This window comes from Pinus tabuliformis, chromosome J (assembly GCF_031772625.1).
Source record: "Pinus tabuliformis cultivar Carrire ecotype Pingquan chromosome J, CPIR1, whole genome shotgun sequence".
Classification (NCBI taxonomy): Eukaryota; Viridiplantae; Streptophyta; class Pinopsida; order Pinales; family Pinaceae; genus Pinus; species Pinus tabuliformis.
This window is the reverse complement of record NC_142295.1, coordinates 1,498,668,757-1,498,688,087: the sequence shown is the minus strand read 5'-3', so window position 1 is coordinate 1,498,688,087 and position 19,331 is coordinate 1,498,668,757. Positions and strand designations below refer to the sequence as shown.

The 19,331-nt window shown below is 38.9% G+C and overlaps 1 protein-coding gene across 1 annotated transcript; it reads left to right on the top strand.

Annotated features, from left to right (window-relative positions):
• The first annotated feature begins 14,943 nt into the window (after positions 1-14,943).
• On the top strand, positions 14,944-18,891 carry LOC149233109 (uncharacterized). Its single transcript, XM_089382097.1, has 2 exons — positions 14,944-15,549; positions 15,820-18,891. The coding sequence occupies exons 1-2, from the start codon at positions 14,944-14,946 to the stop codon at positions 18,889-18,891; spliced, it is 3,678 nt and encodes a 1,225-aa protein (XP_089238223.1).
• The last annotated feature ends 440 nt before the right edge of the window (positions 18,892-19,331 follow it).

Below are 19,331 nucleotides of genomic sequence, written 5' to 3'. Positions count from 1 at the left end.
CCTAATACAGCCCTTTGAAATGTAGCAGGTGCATTGCACAATCCAAAAGGGAGTACTCGGTAGGCAAAAGTTCCCCAAGGACAAGTAAATGTGGTTTTGTCTTGATCTTCAGGTGCTACCTGAATTTGATTGTACCCACTAAAACCATCCAAGAATGAGAAATACTTTTTACCTGCTAAAGTGTCTAGTACCTGATCAATAAAAGGTAAAGGAAAATGATCCTTTAAGGTTGCCTTGTTCAATTCTCGATAATCAATGCAAACTCTCCATTTACCATTATTTTTGGGCACTATAACCAAGGGAGAAACCCATTGGCTATCTGAGATGGGGTAAATGAAGTTTACCTTGAGCAATTTCTGGAGTTCTTCTTTCATGATTTCCCTAAGGTTTGGATTCATCCTTCTTTGTGGTTGCCTAATAGGTCTGCTATTCTCTTCAATGTAGATGTGATGAATACAAGTCTTAGGATCGATTCCTTTCATGTCAGTGTATTCCCATGCAAAGGCAGTGGAATGTTTTTGCAACAGTTTAGTTAATTCTTCTTGTTGTGGTCTTCCCAAGTTTTTGTTAATGTTTAATGTTTTTCCTGGGAGGATTTCAACTGTAGAACTACCAAACTCTTCCATTGAGAAGAGAGACATTTGTCTAGGGGAGAGATATTCAATGTCTGCATCTATCTGAAAATGTTCAGAGTCATATTCTAAAGATACTTCAAAATTTTCTAATGTATTTAGAATTTGACTATCCTCACTGATCTCAGAGATGGTTAGAACTGGTTGTATAGTATCTTCATCCTCTACTCATTCATCTTCTCCTATTTCTGTTATAGCTTTTGCTGGGGGATACAAGTTGAACTTCTTGGTGGAATTACCATCTGATATATACATGTCTCCAGACCTACAGCTTATGAAAGCATCAGCTGTGGCCAGCCAAGGTCTTCCTAAAATAAGAGGATGTCCTCCTAGATTATTCTTGGGAATTAAAATCATAAAATCAACTGGATACTCCCAAGAATCTAGAGAGACTGGAATATCTTCCAATACACCATCAGGTTTAATGATTGATCTATCTGCAAGCTGCAGCAAAGTAGGTGTAAAGAGAAGATTAGGAAGCTTTAACTGATCCATGGTCTGTCTACTCATGATGTTGATCGCGGCTCCTAAGTCAATCAGAGTATTTGGGATTTCAACCCCATTAATATGAGTTTTGACAATAGGGCTACCGGGATCTACATATTTTTGCATGGTAATCTTACCCATCATTATGTCTGCAATTTTTCCAACTAGATGTATCCTTTTAGTATCTCTGGTTCTTTTTACTGTTTTCTTCAAACTCAACTCCTTTATTGTCTTCGCTAGAATGGGAATTTCCTTAATGGCCTGTAACAAGGGGATCTTGATACATACATTTTTCAATTCATCTAGGAAGTTATAGTCAGGCACCCATATCTGCTTTTCCACCCCTTTATCAATTTGCAATCTTTCAAGAAAGGGAGGTGTAGCTGTAGGTGTAGGTTGCTCAACTATGGGAGTTGTAGAGATTGATTCTTTTTCTTTTTCTTTTTGGATATTTTGGTTTTGAAGTGATACTTCAGAACCTTTATTGACTTTGAGAGATTCCTCCTCAAAAATGCTTGGTTGTTGAACACTTGTGGAAGGTTGATCTAGGATTCTACCTGATCTAAGTTGTACTTCATTGAGAGGAACAACCATATAGGTAGGGAATGGTTGACCTTCCATCACATAAGCATTTTGAGGGTTCCTATTATTCGGATTTGGTAATGGCTGAGAGGGAAGTTGATTTGACTTCTGCTGGGTGAGTTGAGAATTTTGATTTTGTGGAGGAGTTTGTTGTTGTTTAGGGTATGGCAATGATAGTTGTTGACCTTGGTTTGGAAGTTGTGGAGCTTGCTGATTCTGAAATGATGGAGGATATTGATAGAATTGAGCAAGTCTTGCATAAGGATTTTGCATGCTTTGCATCCATGCTTGGAAAGCATTTTGAGGTTGAGGCCAAGGTTGTTGCCAAGGATTCCAATTTGGTTGGGATTGAGAATTCATAGAGTTGTTAAACCCTTGATTCTGTTGTCCTTGCCACGGTCTCCTTGCAATAAAACAGAGAGATTCAAGTGTATCTGGATCCTCTTGAAAGACTGCTTTGAGGCCAGGAATTGAGGGACAATCCTTGGTCTCATGAGTTTCTGAGCAAATTACACATGTTTCTACAACGTGTGCATCTAAGGGACATTCCCTTAAAGCATGTTTCTTTCTACATTTCGGGCAAAAGATAGCCAAAGCCTCAGCTTCTGCTTTCTGTTTATTGTGAATCTTAAGGGTATCAAGTTGTTCACTAAGACTCCCTAAGATGTCAGTTTTAAATTCATCAAGCATATTGCTGATTTCAGCCCTACTCACTGATCCTGTTGCAGATTTATTCGCCCTAAGGAGAGAAGGATCTCTAGGCCCTTTTTGAGTTTTTGATTTGCCCCTTGAGAGATGGATACAAAGTTCTGCTATGTCATTGAGAGAAAGTTGAGAAATATCCCCTTTTCCCATCATGTTTAAGATGTCTATCCATTCATCCCTAATGGCTTTTAATAAGAGGGCTTTTAAGGTCTCTTCATCCAAGGTATTCATTTTTGCTCTTTTCAAATTATATTGAAACCTTTCAAGTAAATCTTCTAGACTCTCATCTTCTTTTTGTATCATTTTAAAAACCTCGTCTTTGTGATTAGTAGGCATGCAATAGTCTAAATACCTATCCAAAAATGTCTGTTTCATCTCATCCCAAGTCCTAATGGATTGAGTAAGTAACCCCATGAACCATTTCAAAGCTTGATCTTTTAATGTTGAGGGGAACAACTTGAGTTTCTGAGTATCATCCAGATAGTCATAGGTTCGACACACAACTTCAAATTCAAACAAGAATGTTTCAGGGTCCTCAGTTCTTAACCCATGGAAATTTGGGAGGACGGATGGTGATATGTTTTTCATGGTGGCTCGGGAATCCTCATTAACAATGGGAAACCCAAATGAATTATCCCCATCTCTATTTCCTCCTCCAATGGGACCTCTACCTCCTCCATTAGTGTTATTGTTATTTCCTCCTCCTCCTCTACCTCTACCTCTACCACCTCCTTCTTCCTCTGCCATGATGATTCTCCTAGGGATTTCAAAATCTTCTGGTTCCTCTACAAAAGGTGAATGAGAAGAGATTTCTCCTTCTTCTTCAGATGATTCCAATTCCTCAATTACAATTGGTCTTCCTGTAGGAGAAAGAGAAGAGTCTCTTCCTGGTTCAAACTCAATAGAAGGTGTAGGAGAGTCAACTCTTGGCTCTTGAATTCCAGGAATTCTAGGACTAGGAGTTTCGGTTGGAGATAAGGGGGGTGTCTCTTGTCTATCCCTTGAAGCAGATGGACTTGTAAAAATTGAACTTCGAGCTCTAGCTAAAAACCGTCCTCTAGAATCTCTAGCTCTATGCATGTCATTTTTTATTATTTTTCTTCAAGTCAAGTTAATAGTTCTTTTTTCTGATCTTCCAGTTCACTCTAGGTGCAAGAAGAGAGCATACTCAAGAGACTACTAAATCAATAACTTTCTCCTTTCTGATCCTCCAGATCACTTTAAAGTGCAAGAGGAGAGCATACTTAGATAGGTTATTAACTTCTTTTCTTGAAATTTTTCTTATGTTTTTTTTTTCTCTAAGTATGGCTACTTAATTTCACTTCCCCGGCAACGACGCCAAAATGTTTAGTCAATTTAGTGTTCCTAAATTGATGTCATTAATTGTCAACCCGGGGCTCGTAAGTTGACGAAGTGAGGGTGTACTATATGTACTTAAGTAACTTTCTTAGAGCTTTTGTCGTTTGGGGGTGTTGTTTATGGTTAACTTATCTTCCTAAGATGGAGTGATGATTATGGACAGATGAGTGCAAGTGTGTGAGAGGTGAGTTCTAGATGAGTGAAAGTGTGTGTGATGGTGATTTCTAATTACTTGCTGAACTTGTAAAGGAAAAGAACTTGAAAGAAATGAATAAATTAAAATGACTTGAAAGTAAATGACCACGTTCTAATGGCATTAGTCTCTATCCATATTGCTGCAAATAAAAGAAACAAGAAAATCACTTCAAGGATTGTTGTTAATGATTATCTCCTCCTAACTCCCTGCTTCTACCACATAGTACTACGTAAAACACGATTAGGAGGTAGCTGAAGACAAATCCAAGAATTGATAAAAACTCTAATCTACTCTAATTGACAAATTGTAACACTACTAAGCCTTTTCCAACATACTGCTTCCTACATATGTGATTATGTGTAACAAGTGGAAAAAGTATTAGTATCACAAGCCAAGACTACTCAATTACAAGCTGCAATTAATTCGAGTTCTGTTCTCTTGAAACATAAGCCATTCATGATAAAGAGAGCATAAATTAGTTAGCATCCAACTTGTAAAACTAAGCTAAAACTAATCTAGAAAACAGAGTAAAAAGGGCAGCATTATGAACAAGACAACTGCAACTACCATTAGATATTAAAGCAAACACAACACACTTAATCCGGGTGAAAACCTGCAAAGAAGTAAATCTGATCAGTGAAAAGAAAGGCTGCAGCAATAAAGAGAAATCAAGCTATACATAACTCAAGAAAGGAAATTCTGTTTGTAAAATAAAGAAATTGCAGAAATATGAACACGAAAATACTTTACAAGGCTAATACGAACAGGGGCCCTCCATTCATATTATCCACAGAAAACTCAGATGCTCTTAAGACTTCAAAACAGCGTTTCCATTACTTTATATGCAAAGATACATAATCCAAAAGTGCTGGAACAGCTCTTATAAAAACAGAGTTTGAAAACGTGCCAAAATTCTCACAAATACATACACTACAGCATCTGAAAGGTTACATCAGCGTACGCAGACACAAGTATATATAGGCATCTGTAAGATGGCCTAATACGTAAACATAAAAACAGAAAATGAGCTAACTGTCATGCGTATTAAAGGTGCAATTAACACGTCATAGGCTTCGTGGTCAAGCTGGAGGTCCTGGTCGATATGGGCAATGAATCTAACATTAGATCATGTCCCCCACGGCTTTCAAAACATGGACAGGTCACCTTTTCCACCGACGTGATCAAACAGCTTACGTATCCACGTTAAGCTGCCTTTATTTGACCGAAACTTGACCCCCTTTGACCGGAGGTACAAATGACGTGGCCGGCTGAACTGGTGGCACAGGAACCTCGAGCATGTATATTCCAACATGCCCACGTGGCTCATTCTACAAAATAGCACGTGGAACCTTGAGAACAATAAAATGGCTGCGGGATCATCAGATGGCTGCGGAATCAGCAGATGGCTGCGGAATACCTGCAAGTATGTCAAAAACTAAACAAAACAATTACCCATTAGCAAAGCTCACTTGATCATGTTTAATGACAACTACTGTAATGATTTGGGTGGAAAATGAGGTAAAAGAGAGAGGAAAGGGATGAAAACAGTAGGTAATTATGGAGGATGAGGTGTAAAGTAGGGACTCTACACCATCTACCTTCAAAACTAACAAAAATTATATTCCCACTCCCACTTATAGTCACTTTAATGAAGTGAAGGAAAAATGTAGCTCTTTTTAATCAGAGGCTTCAGCTCTCCCTTCCGATCCAAACCTAAGATATATCATTCAAAATGAGCTTTCTTTTGTAAACGAGGATTGGAAGCAAGACAAGGGTTCTGCTCCTGTTATGCCATTTATTAATTCCAATAACACTCTCCCCCAAAAATTCTTGTGTGTAGAGTCATTGGGTTTACTATGGTAATGCCTGTAACATTTTACAGTGTTTTCTTTGTTGGCCTATGGTTTAGTGGTTAAGTAGTTGAGACACGGCATCACCATGTTAATGACCCAAAGTCAAATTTAGATCAAAGCATTGAATTTTATGAGATTTATATGCAATATTAATTCAATAATTAATAAAAATTAGTGTGAGGCACCCTAAATCAACTTCTGCTTATAGAGCGTTAGAATTTCATTTCTGCTACATATTTGCATCTCATTTAGAATTGCCCATTCCCATGTAGTGATTGTTCCTCAATTTATACCTTAAGGTGTTTCTTTTGCAACATTTAATGCAAATGCTAGTAAAATAATAAATGGAGGGTTGAGATTTCACTTCACGGCCAAGGCGAACAAATTTCGTCCTAATCTGAAACGTTTTAGTTTCACGGTACTATTAACATTAGTCATGAGGCGTTACATTACATTATGTACGTCACATCTACAAAATTATAGGTTTTAAAAATTTCTGGTAATTCTTGTGAGGACGTTGCAGGGGCAGGGGAAGCAACAGTGACCATCTCTATTGTCGTTCGAGTTCAGGTAACTCTTCCTTACTCTTCTATGCCGTACCTCGGCTTTTTTTTTAATCCTGTTTTCCTTTCGATTCTCAAATCAGAGGGTCGTCATTTCGCAATTGTGATTTATTTTCGCAAAACGTTTTCATAGTTGTTTCGCTCCGGTCTTAAGAAATTTTTCTCAGCCAGTGGTTGTTAGGATGATCATGGTTTGAAATCAAGAGTTATTTATGGGGTTTAAATATTTTATTTTTGTATTTTGTATAAAGGATTACTGTATCTTTATGGAATCCATTTGGTTTGGAAAGCAAATTTCTTCATTGTATTAAATCTAGGTTTGACAGTGTTGGTAGAATCACCCCATCTCTATAGAATTTATAATGGTCATTCTAAAAATGCTAGTTAAGGATTTAGAATGTCTACTCACACTTTCAAATTTAAGTATAATAGCAATCCTCTTGACACTTTTTTTTTTAATGGAGTTCTTTGCTGATTTTTCCTTTATAAAGTTCTGAATCCATAATATGTATCAGAGGGATCCATAAGATATAGCATAGGGTTTAGTTTTGCAGAGTAAGGGTTGTTTGTGTTATTTTTCAGAATTTGTGACGGGTCTCTGTAATTGTGCAGGCGGTGTGTTTTCATTTATTAAAAAATAATATGTATATATGTGTAGAGACACTTACGGGAAGGATCATACTCATTGAGGCAGAGGGCACTGATACAGTTCACTATGTGAAGGCGAAGATCGAGGAGAGGTGGGGAATCGCTCCCGACCAGCAGCAACTCGTCTTCTCTGCCCAGACGTTGAGAGACGGACGCACTCTCGCCTACTACAATATCGAAAATGGATCCACACTCCCCCTCATGAACCGAGTCAGAGGTGGCATGCAGATTTAATGCAAGTCCCTGCGAGCTGCTGCGCGCACTGTGAGGGCATTGGTATCGCTGGGATGAGTTCTCAATAATTATTGTCCACCAATGTTTATTCTCATAAATCATGGCCTTTGCAAAATTTGAAAATCCATTTCTTTTGAGTACCTTCATTTTATTTTAAATGTAATAGTTTATTTCAAAGCAAATCCATTTCTTTTGAGGAGTACCTTCATATTTCAAAATTCAAAGCAATGTATAACAGATTTCATAAAGAACTAAAATTATATTTCAAGTTTATATCCAATTATAACACAGATCAGTTCCTTAATGCTCATTCCCACTAAAATAAAAAGTAGAAGTTACAAACGAATCACTCAATCCAGTTGAAAACTTTCCGTTTCAACAAAAATGATTTATTGTTTTTTCAGTAGAAAAACACATCATCTTTCATTAATAATATGGTTTATTAATTTCTCATTTTTGTTTTTTCAGTAGAAAAACACATCATCTTTCATTAATAATATGGTTTATTAATTTCTAAATGAAATTAATGTGTTGCGTTATGAACTATGCGAATACAATTTTCATTTCACAGAATAAATGTTATAGGAAGTTTAGGCAGTTCACTTTCTGTCATTTAAGTGGATGTTATGTATTTAGAAAAATTGCAAATTGATATATGAAGTAGAAAAGTTTAATTGAGTACTAAGGAAATATGGACTTGCATACACTTTTGGTGTGTAGTAATCACTACTAAGTTGGTACATTTACATTTTTAGCCAACCATTGAAGAAAAGATAAATAATGGTGGTAGACAGTAAGTCTTGGTAGGTATGTTTTTCCATGTTATTTTTATTGATTTTTTTATGGAAATACTTGCTTAAATTATGGTATGAACTATTTTCAAGGATTTTAATTATGAAACTTGATAATGAAAAATCATTGCACAAACATTTAATAATCATGCCATAAATATTGCAAATACATCCACAAATCCACAGACCATGGTAAAAAAATATGAGGCAATCATCCACATGACACAAAGACTATACCTTCAAAATTATGGTCTAATCAAATGTTTAAAAAGTAATTTTTTCAATAATATTGAAAAATAAATATTTGTTCCCGATAGGGATGGCAAACAGTATGACTCTTGGGATAAGGAAATGGTAGTGCAGGGTAGGGATATTGCCTTCCCATAACACAACAAATAATGTTTCTACTTCTTCTAGTTTGAAATTTCATTTTTCACCTACGCAAGAAGGATTAATATGATCCATGGCTCCCATTTCACGTGGTTATTTGATGTGGTTTATGTAGCATCAAGATTTTTGTTCTGCTTTCAGCGGGTTTGGAATTGGTATGTAGCTTTGATTTTCTGAGTTGTGTGGGTATGGTGGTGTGTCTCCATCTGATGCTCCTCATTTTGTGGGTTCTCTAAAGTAACAATTGCAACCTTGCCACTTTGGGTGAATTTTTCTTCTACAAAGTTTTGCTCAGCTCTTTGGTCGGGTGGAGAATTGGTTGGTTTTGGGATTTTGTGTTTTTGGTCTAGGTAGTTTTGTATATCATCATTCCAGGTGGTGTTATGGCTACCCTCTCTGTGTGGTGTGTGGCGTTGTGACCAATGGTACTTGGTGTCATGTAAGTGGTAAATGCACTCAACTAAGGGATTTTGAGTTTCACATAATTGAGCTCTTTGACATTGCCTTTACATGGTTCTAGTGTCTTGGTGTTGTTGGTTGTTGAATTATCATTGAGGTAGTCTAGTGGCTCTAGTGCCGCTTGGGATTTTGGGAGTTGGCCGTGTGGTGTTTTTCCTATGGGTAGTTGCCAAGTTCTCCACTAGGTTGTCCCGCAGTTTTGACCAAGGTTTGTAGCCATTTAGGGGTGAATTGGGGCAGAGCAGACTCAAGCGGGGGTGTAATTCCACCTCTCTGGCAAGTGTGTGGAGTGTTGGGCCTACGATGGTGGTTGGTTGGCAAGATCTATTTTTTCAAAGGCTTATGCTTTGATTTTTTAAAGTTGTATTTAAATTGCCCAACATAGTCCTCCAAGCTTTCATATTCCCATTGTATCATATTGAAAACATTCTCAGTGGCCTTTAGTCTTGGTAGTTTTTCAAGAATTCATTCTTCATGTCCTCCCATGTTTGGATGTAGTTCCCACCAAGGCTCATCAACCATGGAAGACTTGTTCATTTTATAGTAAGAGGAAAGACTTTCAACGTTTGATCATTGGTACAATAATAATATCCTCTACAAATTACTTCAAACTCAAATAAGAATGTATTTGGGTCTTCGTTTGCCAAACCATGAAAATTTAGTAGAGAAGATGGTGGAATTATGTGCATTTATGTCACTACTCATAGATTTTTGATAGAGAATTCAAAAGTAGTAATGCTAGCCATTTCTTAGCGAAAAGAAGATGTTCTTCATGTGCTACTTTGAGGCTCCTCCTTCAAATGCTCCTGTCAATTGGTTAGTGAAATCGGTGGTGCTTACATCACCACTTAGTGGAATCATGAGATTTTTTCTTTCAAAATTATACTTCAAAAATTTCTAGTTCTATGAGTGCATGCTATATGACCTAAGCCTCACTACTCATAGTAGACCCATCACTGGTTCAAAAAAATATATGCATAACAATACCAACAGCTAACAATGGTTCTATATGATTGTATTCTATACTATCAAGCTCATTTAACAATAAATAAAATGTAAGACTTGAATAATAAAACTAAAATTAAAAAGAAGAAAGTAAATGACAAGAAAAAAAATTATGCTAATCACACAACTTGAATGATTGCTAAATTAAACCACACATTTCTCAATTGGAAATTTAATCTATTGCACTCAACAAAATTCGAATGCTAATCTAGATTAACAAATCAAAGGAAATCTACTAATTGGATGAGATAACAAATCTGGAAAATGCAGCAAACAAAAAATTAGTTAAAAGAAAGGAAATTTAATTCAAAGAACAATGATTGAAATTGAAAGAAACAAGCACACACTAAACTATTGTAGATGTTCAAGGTAGCATCTCGTAGAAGGTAGTGGGTCCAACTACCCAAGACTTAGTTCCACCTTAAATAATGGATGTAGAACTCAATGGATAACTTCCTTCACTAAAACATATGAGAGAAATAATTACAGAATAATGAAGCTCTTAGCTTTGCCTCAAATTCACCAATTATTCATTCTATCATCTCTCCTCTTACATCCTATATAGCAATTGTCTATCTCCTATATCCTAATTATCTCCCAATTATCCCCCAATTACCCTCTAATTCTCCTCCTATTCTCATCTCTAAATCTCCCCTCTTTTTGGTCTCTATTTTCATTTAAATACATAAAGAGAAAATGGAAGTTACAACAAAGCTGATTACAAAATGATTTCCATTACAATTTTGGATTTATTATATAACATTAATAAATAAGATGAGATCTGAAATACCTTCCCAACATGATCAAGTTGAAACAAGTCAAATTTGGTATTGCAATTGGAAGAATTTGGAAAACGGCTTCAACTCTAAGAAAATCATCTCCGAAGAACCTTTTGTTTCTCTTAATACAGACCGAAGTTTGGAAAATGGCTCATTGCAAAAGCTAATTTTGTTTGTTCTAGAAAAAACCCATGTTTCAAATTTTCTAGGTCACTTCTTATTCGAGCATTCGAGCAAATTTCCGAGTTGGAATATTTAATTATGAGTTGGAGATCAAATTTGCAATCTGGAAAAGATATTGGAGGCTAAAATCATGAGTGATGTTACAACAAATTCATTAATAAACCATCATTTGTAAAATCATGCATAATAATCATCAATTTATTAAAAATAAATAAAAAATTATCCATAATAGCATAAATAATTATAAAATGGGATTATAGGATAAATTATGATAAATGATGTGATAAAGAAGGGTAGAAATAGATGAAATAGGTGTTAAAAAGTGGTAATAATAATGAAAAATTAGTGGCTCAACAAATAACAATAATTCTGAATTGCTTCTCTTCACCAACCAAGGGGGAATTTTAAGCCAGTGTGAAAATGCTTACTCATTCCGGTGCCAAATTTCTGATATTTTATTTGTGGGCTGAGCTAAGCTTAAATTCTAAATATTTGACAATTTTAAATGTAAAAAATTACCCATACTAAAGTTATATGATTAACATATGCAAAATAAGATACAATATGCATGAACTATAAGTAATATGAAGTTTATATGTTATACTTAATACAAACGTTTTCTCATCCAATCTACATGTAATATAAATTCTACATATTTGACAATTTTAAATGTAAAAAAATACTCACAATGATGTTATACGATTAATTTATGCACAATAAGATACAATATGCATCAACTATAAGTAATATGAAATTTGCATGTTATATTACGACAACCATTTTCTCATCTAAGCTAAGTGTAATGTAACTTCTACATATTTGAGAATTTATAAATATAAAGAATTAACAAGACTAAAGTTATACAATTAACATATGCACAATAAGATAATATGCATCACTTGTAATTAATTTGAAGTTTACATGTTATATTGAGACAAAAAATTTCTCATCTAAGCTAAGTGTAATGCAATTTCTACATATTTGACAATTTTAAATGTAAAAAATTATGGAAACTGAAGTTATACAATTAACATATGGACAATAAGATATAATAGCATCTATTGTAATTAAGATGAAGTTTAGATGTTATATTAAGAGAAAAAAGAAATCTCATCTAAGCTACACCTAAAGTAACTTCTCATATTCGACAATTTAGAATGTCAAAAATTACCGAGACTAAAGTTATACAATTAACATATGTACAACAACTAAAACCTTAACCAAAGCACTTACCATATCTCCACATATTTTCACGTGTTTAATCCACTGCCCGCCATTCAAATCGAGGCGAGTGCCCACCATAGAGTTAACTGTAGATATGCAACTACAAAGAGAGATTCAGCATAAGGAGAAAACCTACAAGAAAGGACTTCATGAAGTCTGAAGTCCAATCCATTCCAAACTGCCTTTATCCCACCCCTACAGATCTATCTCCAGATATCCACATAGTTTGGCCTTGAGTGTGATTTCACCAATTATCCCATTATCAAAAAGTTGTTCATAGCTCTAAAAATTTGTGAACATTTGAACCCTATCGAAATACTTCTTAACCAGATCAAGATAGTCGTAAAGTCTTGTGAAAAAATTATTTTAACCCAAAACTAAACTTAATATGAAAAAAAAATATTTACTCTCGCATTTCCACATAGATATCTATGTCATAACTTGTGAAAAGATTATTTTAACCCAAAGCTAAACTTATATGGAAAAGAAAAGAAATATTCATTCTCCCATTTCCACATAGATATCTACAAGGCAGAGAAAAATAAAGTGCTGAAATGTGATGTTGTAACTTGTTAACATTTTATTTGAACCCAGGGCTAAACTTGAAATGAAAAAGAAATGAAATATTAATAATGGACAAAATAAAATAAATATTTATAAGAGAAAAGTAAAAGATATAAATTGTAAGTGGGTAAAATGATTTATTTTTAATAATCAATTTTATTTTTTATTAGAAGCTAAGTTAAAAAGAAGAAAAAGTTGAGACGGGGAAAAATGCAGGGAGCTCGCTCTGGCATCTGTGGCTAGGGTTTGACTGCGTGCTCAGACGGCACAAACTGCTCTCTGCAGAAAACCAGCAAGGACCTAACGACCTGCGTAGGCTTTTCAACTCACGGGAGGAAAGGGCACAGGACACATGGGAGACCCCCAGGGGGGGCTTCTGCAACCTCCCCCAGCGCACAGAAAGAACAGCAGCATGACGAAGGACCAATCCGATTCGGGTCAATCAATGAAAACGTGATCAATCTCGAACTCTCACGCCAGAATGGAAGCAAAGGAAAAGAGAACTTGAAAGATAAAGCAAATGGAGAAACGGCACGGCCATCCTCTTCAGAAGGAACACAGAAAGTCTCTTCAGCCACATGCAAACCAATTGCCACAGACAGACCCAGAATAGAACTGCCAGGAGAAATAATAGAAGCTCGAATCCAATACATGACTGACCATGCACTTATTGGGAAGTTCATAGGGTTTTGGCCGACAGAGAAAGCCCTCTACAGTTGGATAGCCGCCAAGTGGAAACCTAAGGGAGATGTGACGCTGCAGTTAGGCCCAAAAGGGTTCTTCACTGCAATCTTTTTCTGTCTGGAAGATAAATATAGAATACTGGTTGAAGGACCTTACTTCTTCAACTCGGCAGGCCTCTACCTAAGGGATTGGGGTCCCAGATTCAACCCAGATCAGGAGGATCTCACATGGGCACCAGTCTGGATAAGACTCTATGGACTACCAGATGAATATTGGGATGAGAATCTTCTGAAAAATATAGGAAATGGTTTGGGGGAATACATCAGAACGGCTGAGGAAACGAAACTCCGAAGATTCACATCCTACGCCCGCTTATGCGTCTTCATGCGCCTGGACAAAGCCTTGCCGGAATCGGTAAGTCTCTCACATCATGATCATGTGTGGATTCAGCCTTTAGACTATGAACATGTCCCGTTTCGCTGCCGTAAATGCCACGCCATAGGGCATCTCTTCAGAGACTGCCCCCTGAATGTTCAAGAAAAAGCCCCTTCACCCCCTGAGTCTCAGCCCAATGATGGCTTTACCAAAGCCCCATCTCGAAAGAGAGCGCATAAAAAACCACCCCCTGGGAAGAAACCCAAATCGAATACTGGTCCTGAACATTCAGTCAGAAACAGCTTTGGCATCTTGGCTAATATCTCGGATGAGATCAACACCTCCCCCCCTCCAAGATCGGACCACCCCTCCTCCTCTTCACAGCCTCCTCCCGTAGCCCACCCTTCCACATCCCACCCCTCCAAGAAACCCCCGATCCTCATTGTGGAGAATAAAGAAAAACAACAGAACAAAGGTATTGAAAGAGAGGTTGATGGATCCTCAGGCCCCGCCCAGGATTCAAGTATTCCCGTGGAAGAAGACAATCAGGTGCAACCTATGGAGGAAGAGCCGGAAAGCATAGATCTATATGGTCTAGATATACTTGAACTAGAAGCCGCATGCAAGAAAAAAGCATATGAAAGTATCCCAGAAATACAGCTGGATAAACTGGAAATGGTCATTTCCAGGGCCTACTATCAGAATCAGCTAGGCATTCAGCCAGGCAGTCAATGGGATCTCAGCCAAACCCCGAAAGACTCCAAAAAAAGAGGAAGAAGAACAGACCTCCAAAGAACAATAGTGCTTGGAAAGATTCTGGTAGACTCCAGTAAGTATGCTAAGCTTACGATGTACTACAAGCCAACCCCCATTAGTGAATCATGAAGCTCGTCTCATGGAACCTCAGGGGGCTCAACGGCTCAGGAAAGCTCAGAATGCTCAAAAATATGATTAAGATAGAAAAGCCACAAATTTGTTTTTTCCAGGAAACAAAATGTAACAGCACTACTTTAGAAAAAATCTTCACCAAAGCATGGTCAGGATGTCAATCTGTAGCTGTCGATGCTTCGGGTGCTTCAGGAGGATTAGCCATTGCATGGAACCCTCAGACCCTTACTCTGTCAAATTCCATGCCTCACATAATCTCATTCAGGCTATCTTCCACATAGTAGGTACTAATATTCATGGGCACCTCTCGAATGTTTACTTCCCCCAGGAAGCAATGGAAAAGATGGCTCTCCTCTCCACATTAGAAATTCTCAACGCCAATCGCAAGCACCCTCTGTGGATTGCGGGAGGGGACTATAATATGATTACAAATTTAGAGGAAAAGCTTGGAGGCAGGAACAAGCTGGAGCAGGAAAACATCCACTTCAAAACCTTCATTCAGAATGCTTCCTTGATTGATTTGCAGTTTTGTAATGGCACTTTTACGTGGAGTAATCGCAGAGCAGGTCCTCATCAAATTGCTACAAAGCTGGATCGCTTTCTCATTTCTGATAACTCGATCCACTTAGGGGGGGATTTCTCGGCGGCCATCTTACCCCACGCTGGCTCTGATCACTGGCCCATTGCCCTTCAATGGCAACGCCCAGGCAATAAAACGCGAAGGCCTTTCCGTTTTGAGGAGTTTTGGTTCACTCATCCCTCTCTTAGAGACTTCGTTAATACCACATGGACCTCCTTCCGCCCGCAAGACGGCTCAAAAATGTTTCAGTTTCAACAGAAACTCAAACATTTAAAGCTCTGCCTCAAGCGATGGAATCGAGAGACATTTGGAAACATATTCACGGAGCAAAATGTTCTTCAAAAACAAATGGAGGAACTGCAAAGGGAGGTAAGCACATGCGGGCATACCGAGCGAACACTCGCACAGGAAAAGCGCATCCACACTCAGATTGAAGAAAGAAGAAGGCAGGAGGAGATATACTGGAAGCAAAAATCAAGAATCAGATGGCTCAAAGGAGAAAGAAATACAAAATTTTTTCATAGAACAACAGTGCAACGCAGAATGGGCAATAATATTCCTTTCATTCAAAAACCAGGAGGAGAAAAGGTGGAGCAACATGAGGAAATCGAAAATACTCTCCTCGATCACTTCAAACAGGTACACCAAGAACCTGACATCGACAGAAATCCGGCAATTGAAAGAATCACCCGAAATATACCTAATCTTATCACCGAAGAGCACAATAAGATCCTCCTCAGCCCAATTCAAATGCAGGAAGTAGACAATGCCATGACTCAGTTCAAAGATGGAAAAGCTCCCGGCCCAGATGGGTTTACCACTTCTTTCTTTCACAGGTTCTGGGATTTGATTAAGATGGAAGTCTGGGAGGTGGTGGAGGAGTCAAGAGTTGCTCATTGGCTACTTCCCTCGCTCAATACCACCTTCATTGCCTTAATTCCAAAAGAAGAGGATGCGCTCAAACCGGACAAATTTCGGCCCATAGCCCTTTGCAATGTCATATACAAGGTCATATCTAAAGTCATTGCGAATAGGCTAAAGCCCCTCCTGCCAATGCTCATCTCGCCAGAACAATCAGGGTATGTGGAAGGCCGTCAGATTCTAGATGGAATCATCCACACTCATGAGATTTCTCATTCTCTCAAGAACTCCAAGCAGGCAGGTATGCTCCTCAAACTTGATCTTTCCAAGGCTTTTGACAAACTCAGTTGGAATTACATTCAGAAAGTATTAACAGCTTTTGGTTTCAGCCCCACTTGGGTTCGCTGGGTTATGAGCCTTATCTCTTCCACTAGCTTCTCCATCCTAATTAATGGGATCCCCTCTCGCCCTTTCTATCCCTCCCGTGGTATTAGGCAAGGTGACCCCCTCTCCCCCTTCCTCTTTGTTTTGATGGCTGAAGGACTGGGGCGTCACATCAAGAATAGCCTCCACTTGCACCAGATTAAAGGTATCTCCATTCATCACCTGCCTGCTACCTCCCATCAGCAATTTGTTGATGATACAATGCTATATGGATACCCTTCTGCTCAAGAAGCATCAGTTTTTAAAGCTATCCTTTCTGATTTCTCAGAAGCCTCAGGGACCAATATCAATTGCTCCAAATCGCAGATTTTCTTTTTTAATACTCCCCCAGTTGTCAAATCTGCCATTGTCCGTATCCTGGGATTCCCTGGGGCCACTCTCCCGTCAAAGTACCTTGGAGCTCCCCTCACAACCTCAGCCATCTCTCACTCCTCTTGGCGTAATCTAATTGAAAAGCTTGAATCTAGACTCATCCAATGGACTCACAGAACCCTTAACCTTGCCAGCCGGGCGATTCTCATTAAAGCAGTCCTACAAGCTATGTCGTTGTACCTTTTCTCCATATTGGCAGCGCCTAAATGGGTCCTAAAAAGATTAAGGAAAATTCAGAGAGATTTCCTTTGGGGGAGCAACGCCACCAATCGCAAATGGGCACTAGTTAAATGGAGCTCAGTTTGTAAGCCAAAGGCAAAAGGAGGACTAGGATTAAGGGATCCGGAGCACAGCAATGCCATAATGGGAGCCAAGATCTGGTGGCACTGGCTCACCAATGCAGGAAAGCCGTGGGTCACTCTATGGACAGCAAAATATGCAAACCAGCGACCACAGGAAGAGCTTATCAGATTGGAACCAAGTAACAAGGGCTCATTAATTTGGAATGCAGCCAAGGAGCATTACAAAATGATCCAGAAGCACAGCTTCTGGGAGGTGAAAAATGGCAAACAAGCTAGATTCTGGACGGATGCATGGAATCAAATGCCCACCCTCAGCAATGTCCTGAACCAGCCTTTGCAACATATGGAGGAAGAAACACAGATTACCAAGATCAAGCACTTTTGGACCCAGGATATGGAGAAAGGATTCAGAATCTGGAAGCCAGGCAATCAAATCCTCTCAAATGTAAATCGCCAGTCATCCACAGCACTGGAAATTGAACTCAGCAAAAGGAAAATCAGACATGACGAAAGGGAGGATATATTAAGATGGGGATATTTACCTAAGGGAACGTTCACCACAGCTGAAGCCTATAAAATTATGTGCAATGATGATGTTCCTCAAGACCCAATTTGGGGCCAAATTTGGAACTCAGGCTCATGGCCAAAGATATGTCACTTTCTCTGGTTAGTAGGGCATCAGAGAATCCTAACTTGGGATAAGCTTCGTAGAAGAGATTTCCATGGACCCTCCATATGCGTTAACTGCTGCGCCCATGAGGAAACGCTCCAACACTTGTTGGACTCGTGTCCTCTAGCCAACCAATTATGGGAGAAAGCAAGCTTTCGCTGCCAAAAACGATGCAGACTTGAAGTTGAAATCACGAACTCCATACGACAATGGCAAAAGGACCCGTATAAGAGCAACCTCCTCAATCATCTATGGCGATTGATTCCTGGGCTTATCTTATGGAGTATCTGGAAGGAGCGAAACAAACGCATCTTCAAAAATCAACGCTCCTCCATGGACACAATCTGGCATTTGCTCTGTAAAAATATCCAAGAAACTCTGATGATAAGATCCTGGAAAAAGGAGGACTGGCCTACCCTAGACAATGAGAAGGTCATCCTAGAAAACTGGCAGATCAGAGGCATCAAGGGCATGGATCAGCAGAACTCCCCTATGAGAGGCAAGGACGAACAAACTGAATGGAAGCCCCCGCCAAAGCACACTTTCAAACTTAACTTTGATGGGGCATCAAAAGGTAATCCTGGATTAGCAGGATTTGGGGGAGTAATAAGAAATCATGAAGGAACACCCATAACTCTCTTTCATGGAAGCATTGGCTGGGACACCAACAACTCAGCAGAATTAGAAGGATTATGGCAGGGTATTCAGCTTGCTAGCGAGTTAAACCTCTATCCTTTGCAGGTAGAAGGAGACTCCCAAATCCTCATCAATATGGCAAAAAAAATCCTAAACGGATCACAAGCCAAGAAAGTAGCCACCAGCTGGAGGCTGGAAGCGCGTCTGGAAGTCATAGAACAGAAGCTTCAAAGCAACAGAGCTATCACCTTCATTCACACAAAGAGGGAGGGCAATAAGCTAGCAGACTACATGGCCAATGTTGGAGTAGGAGCTAATCACTCTCTACTTACTGGACAGCTGAAGGACATATTATCAAATGAGGAAGCCCAAGAATGTTCGCGACTGGTTCAAATGGAAGAAACGCCCCCGGATGCGGGTGTTTAGTGTGATAGGACAGGTAAAGGAAGCCAGCCACATGCCGCTCCATGGGCATCACGTGGCCTTCCATGCAAAAGGACGGAGGACGGCACACTCCGGGTTTAATTCGAAGGGACGGGGGATTGCAGATAGGAATTCCCAAAGCACCGATGCAGTAATGGCAGAGGGAAATTCGAGGCGGGTTGGTAATGTTGGAGAGCTTATATCCGGCAGGGCGCAAGGAATTATGGACATTCAGAACTTGACTAGCCTCTCTGGTGTTGGAGCGGTTCCCTCTCAGGCGGTGGAGCATTTTACAGTGCTGGTTCTGGTTTGTGACGGTTCGGCTCATCTTTCAGTTGGCAGGGAGGCTCAAGGCAATATGGTGAAGCCCAGACAAAGGATGTTGAGCCGTCGAGGTCCCTCCAGAGGCGGGGGCTCGAGCAGGCCTGTGAGGAATGAAGTGA

Bases quoted from the DNA above. Each gene is read 5' to 3' on its own strand.
- LOC149233109 (XM_089382097.1), top strand. From the start codon at position 14,944: ATGGCTCTCCTCTCCACATTAGAAATTCTCAACGCCAATCGCAAGCAC. The intron at 15,550-15,819 runs GTAAGCACATGC...CACTTCAAACAG, and splicing joins TGGAGGAACTGCAAAGGGAG to GTACACCAAGAACCTGACAT.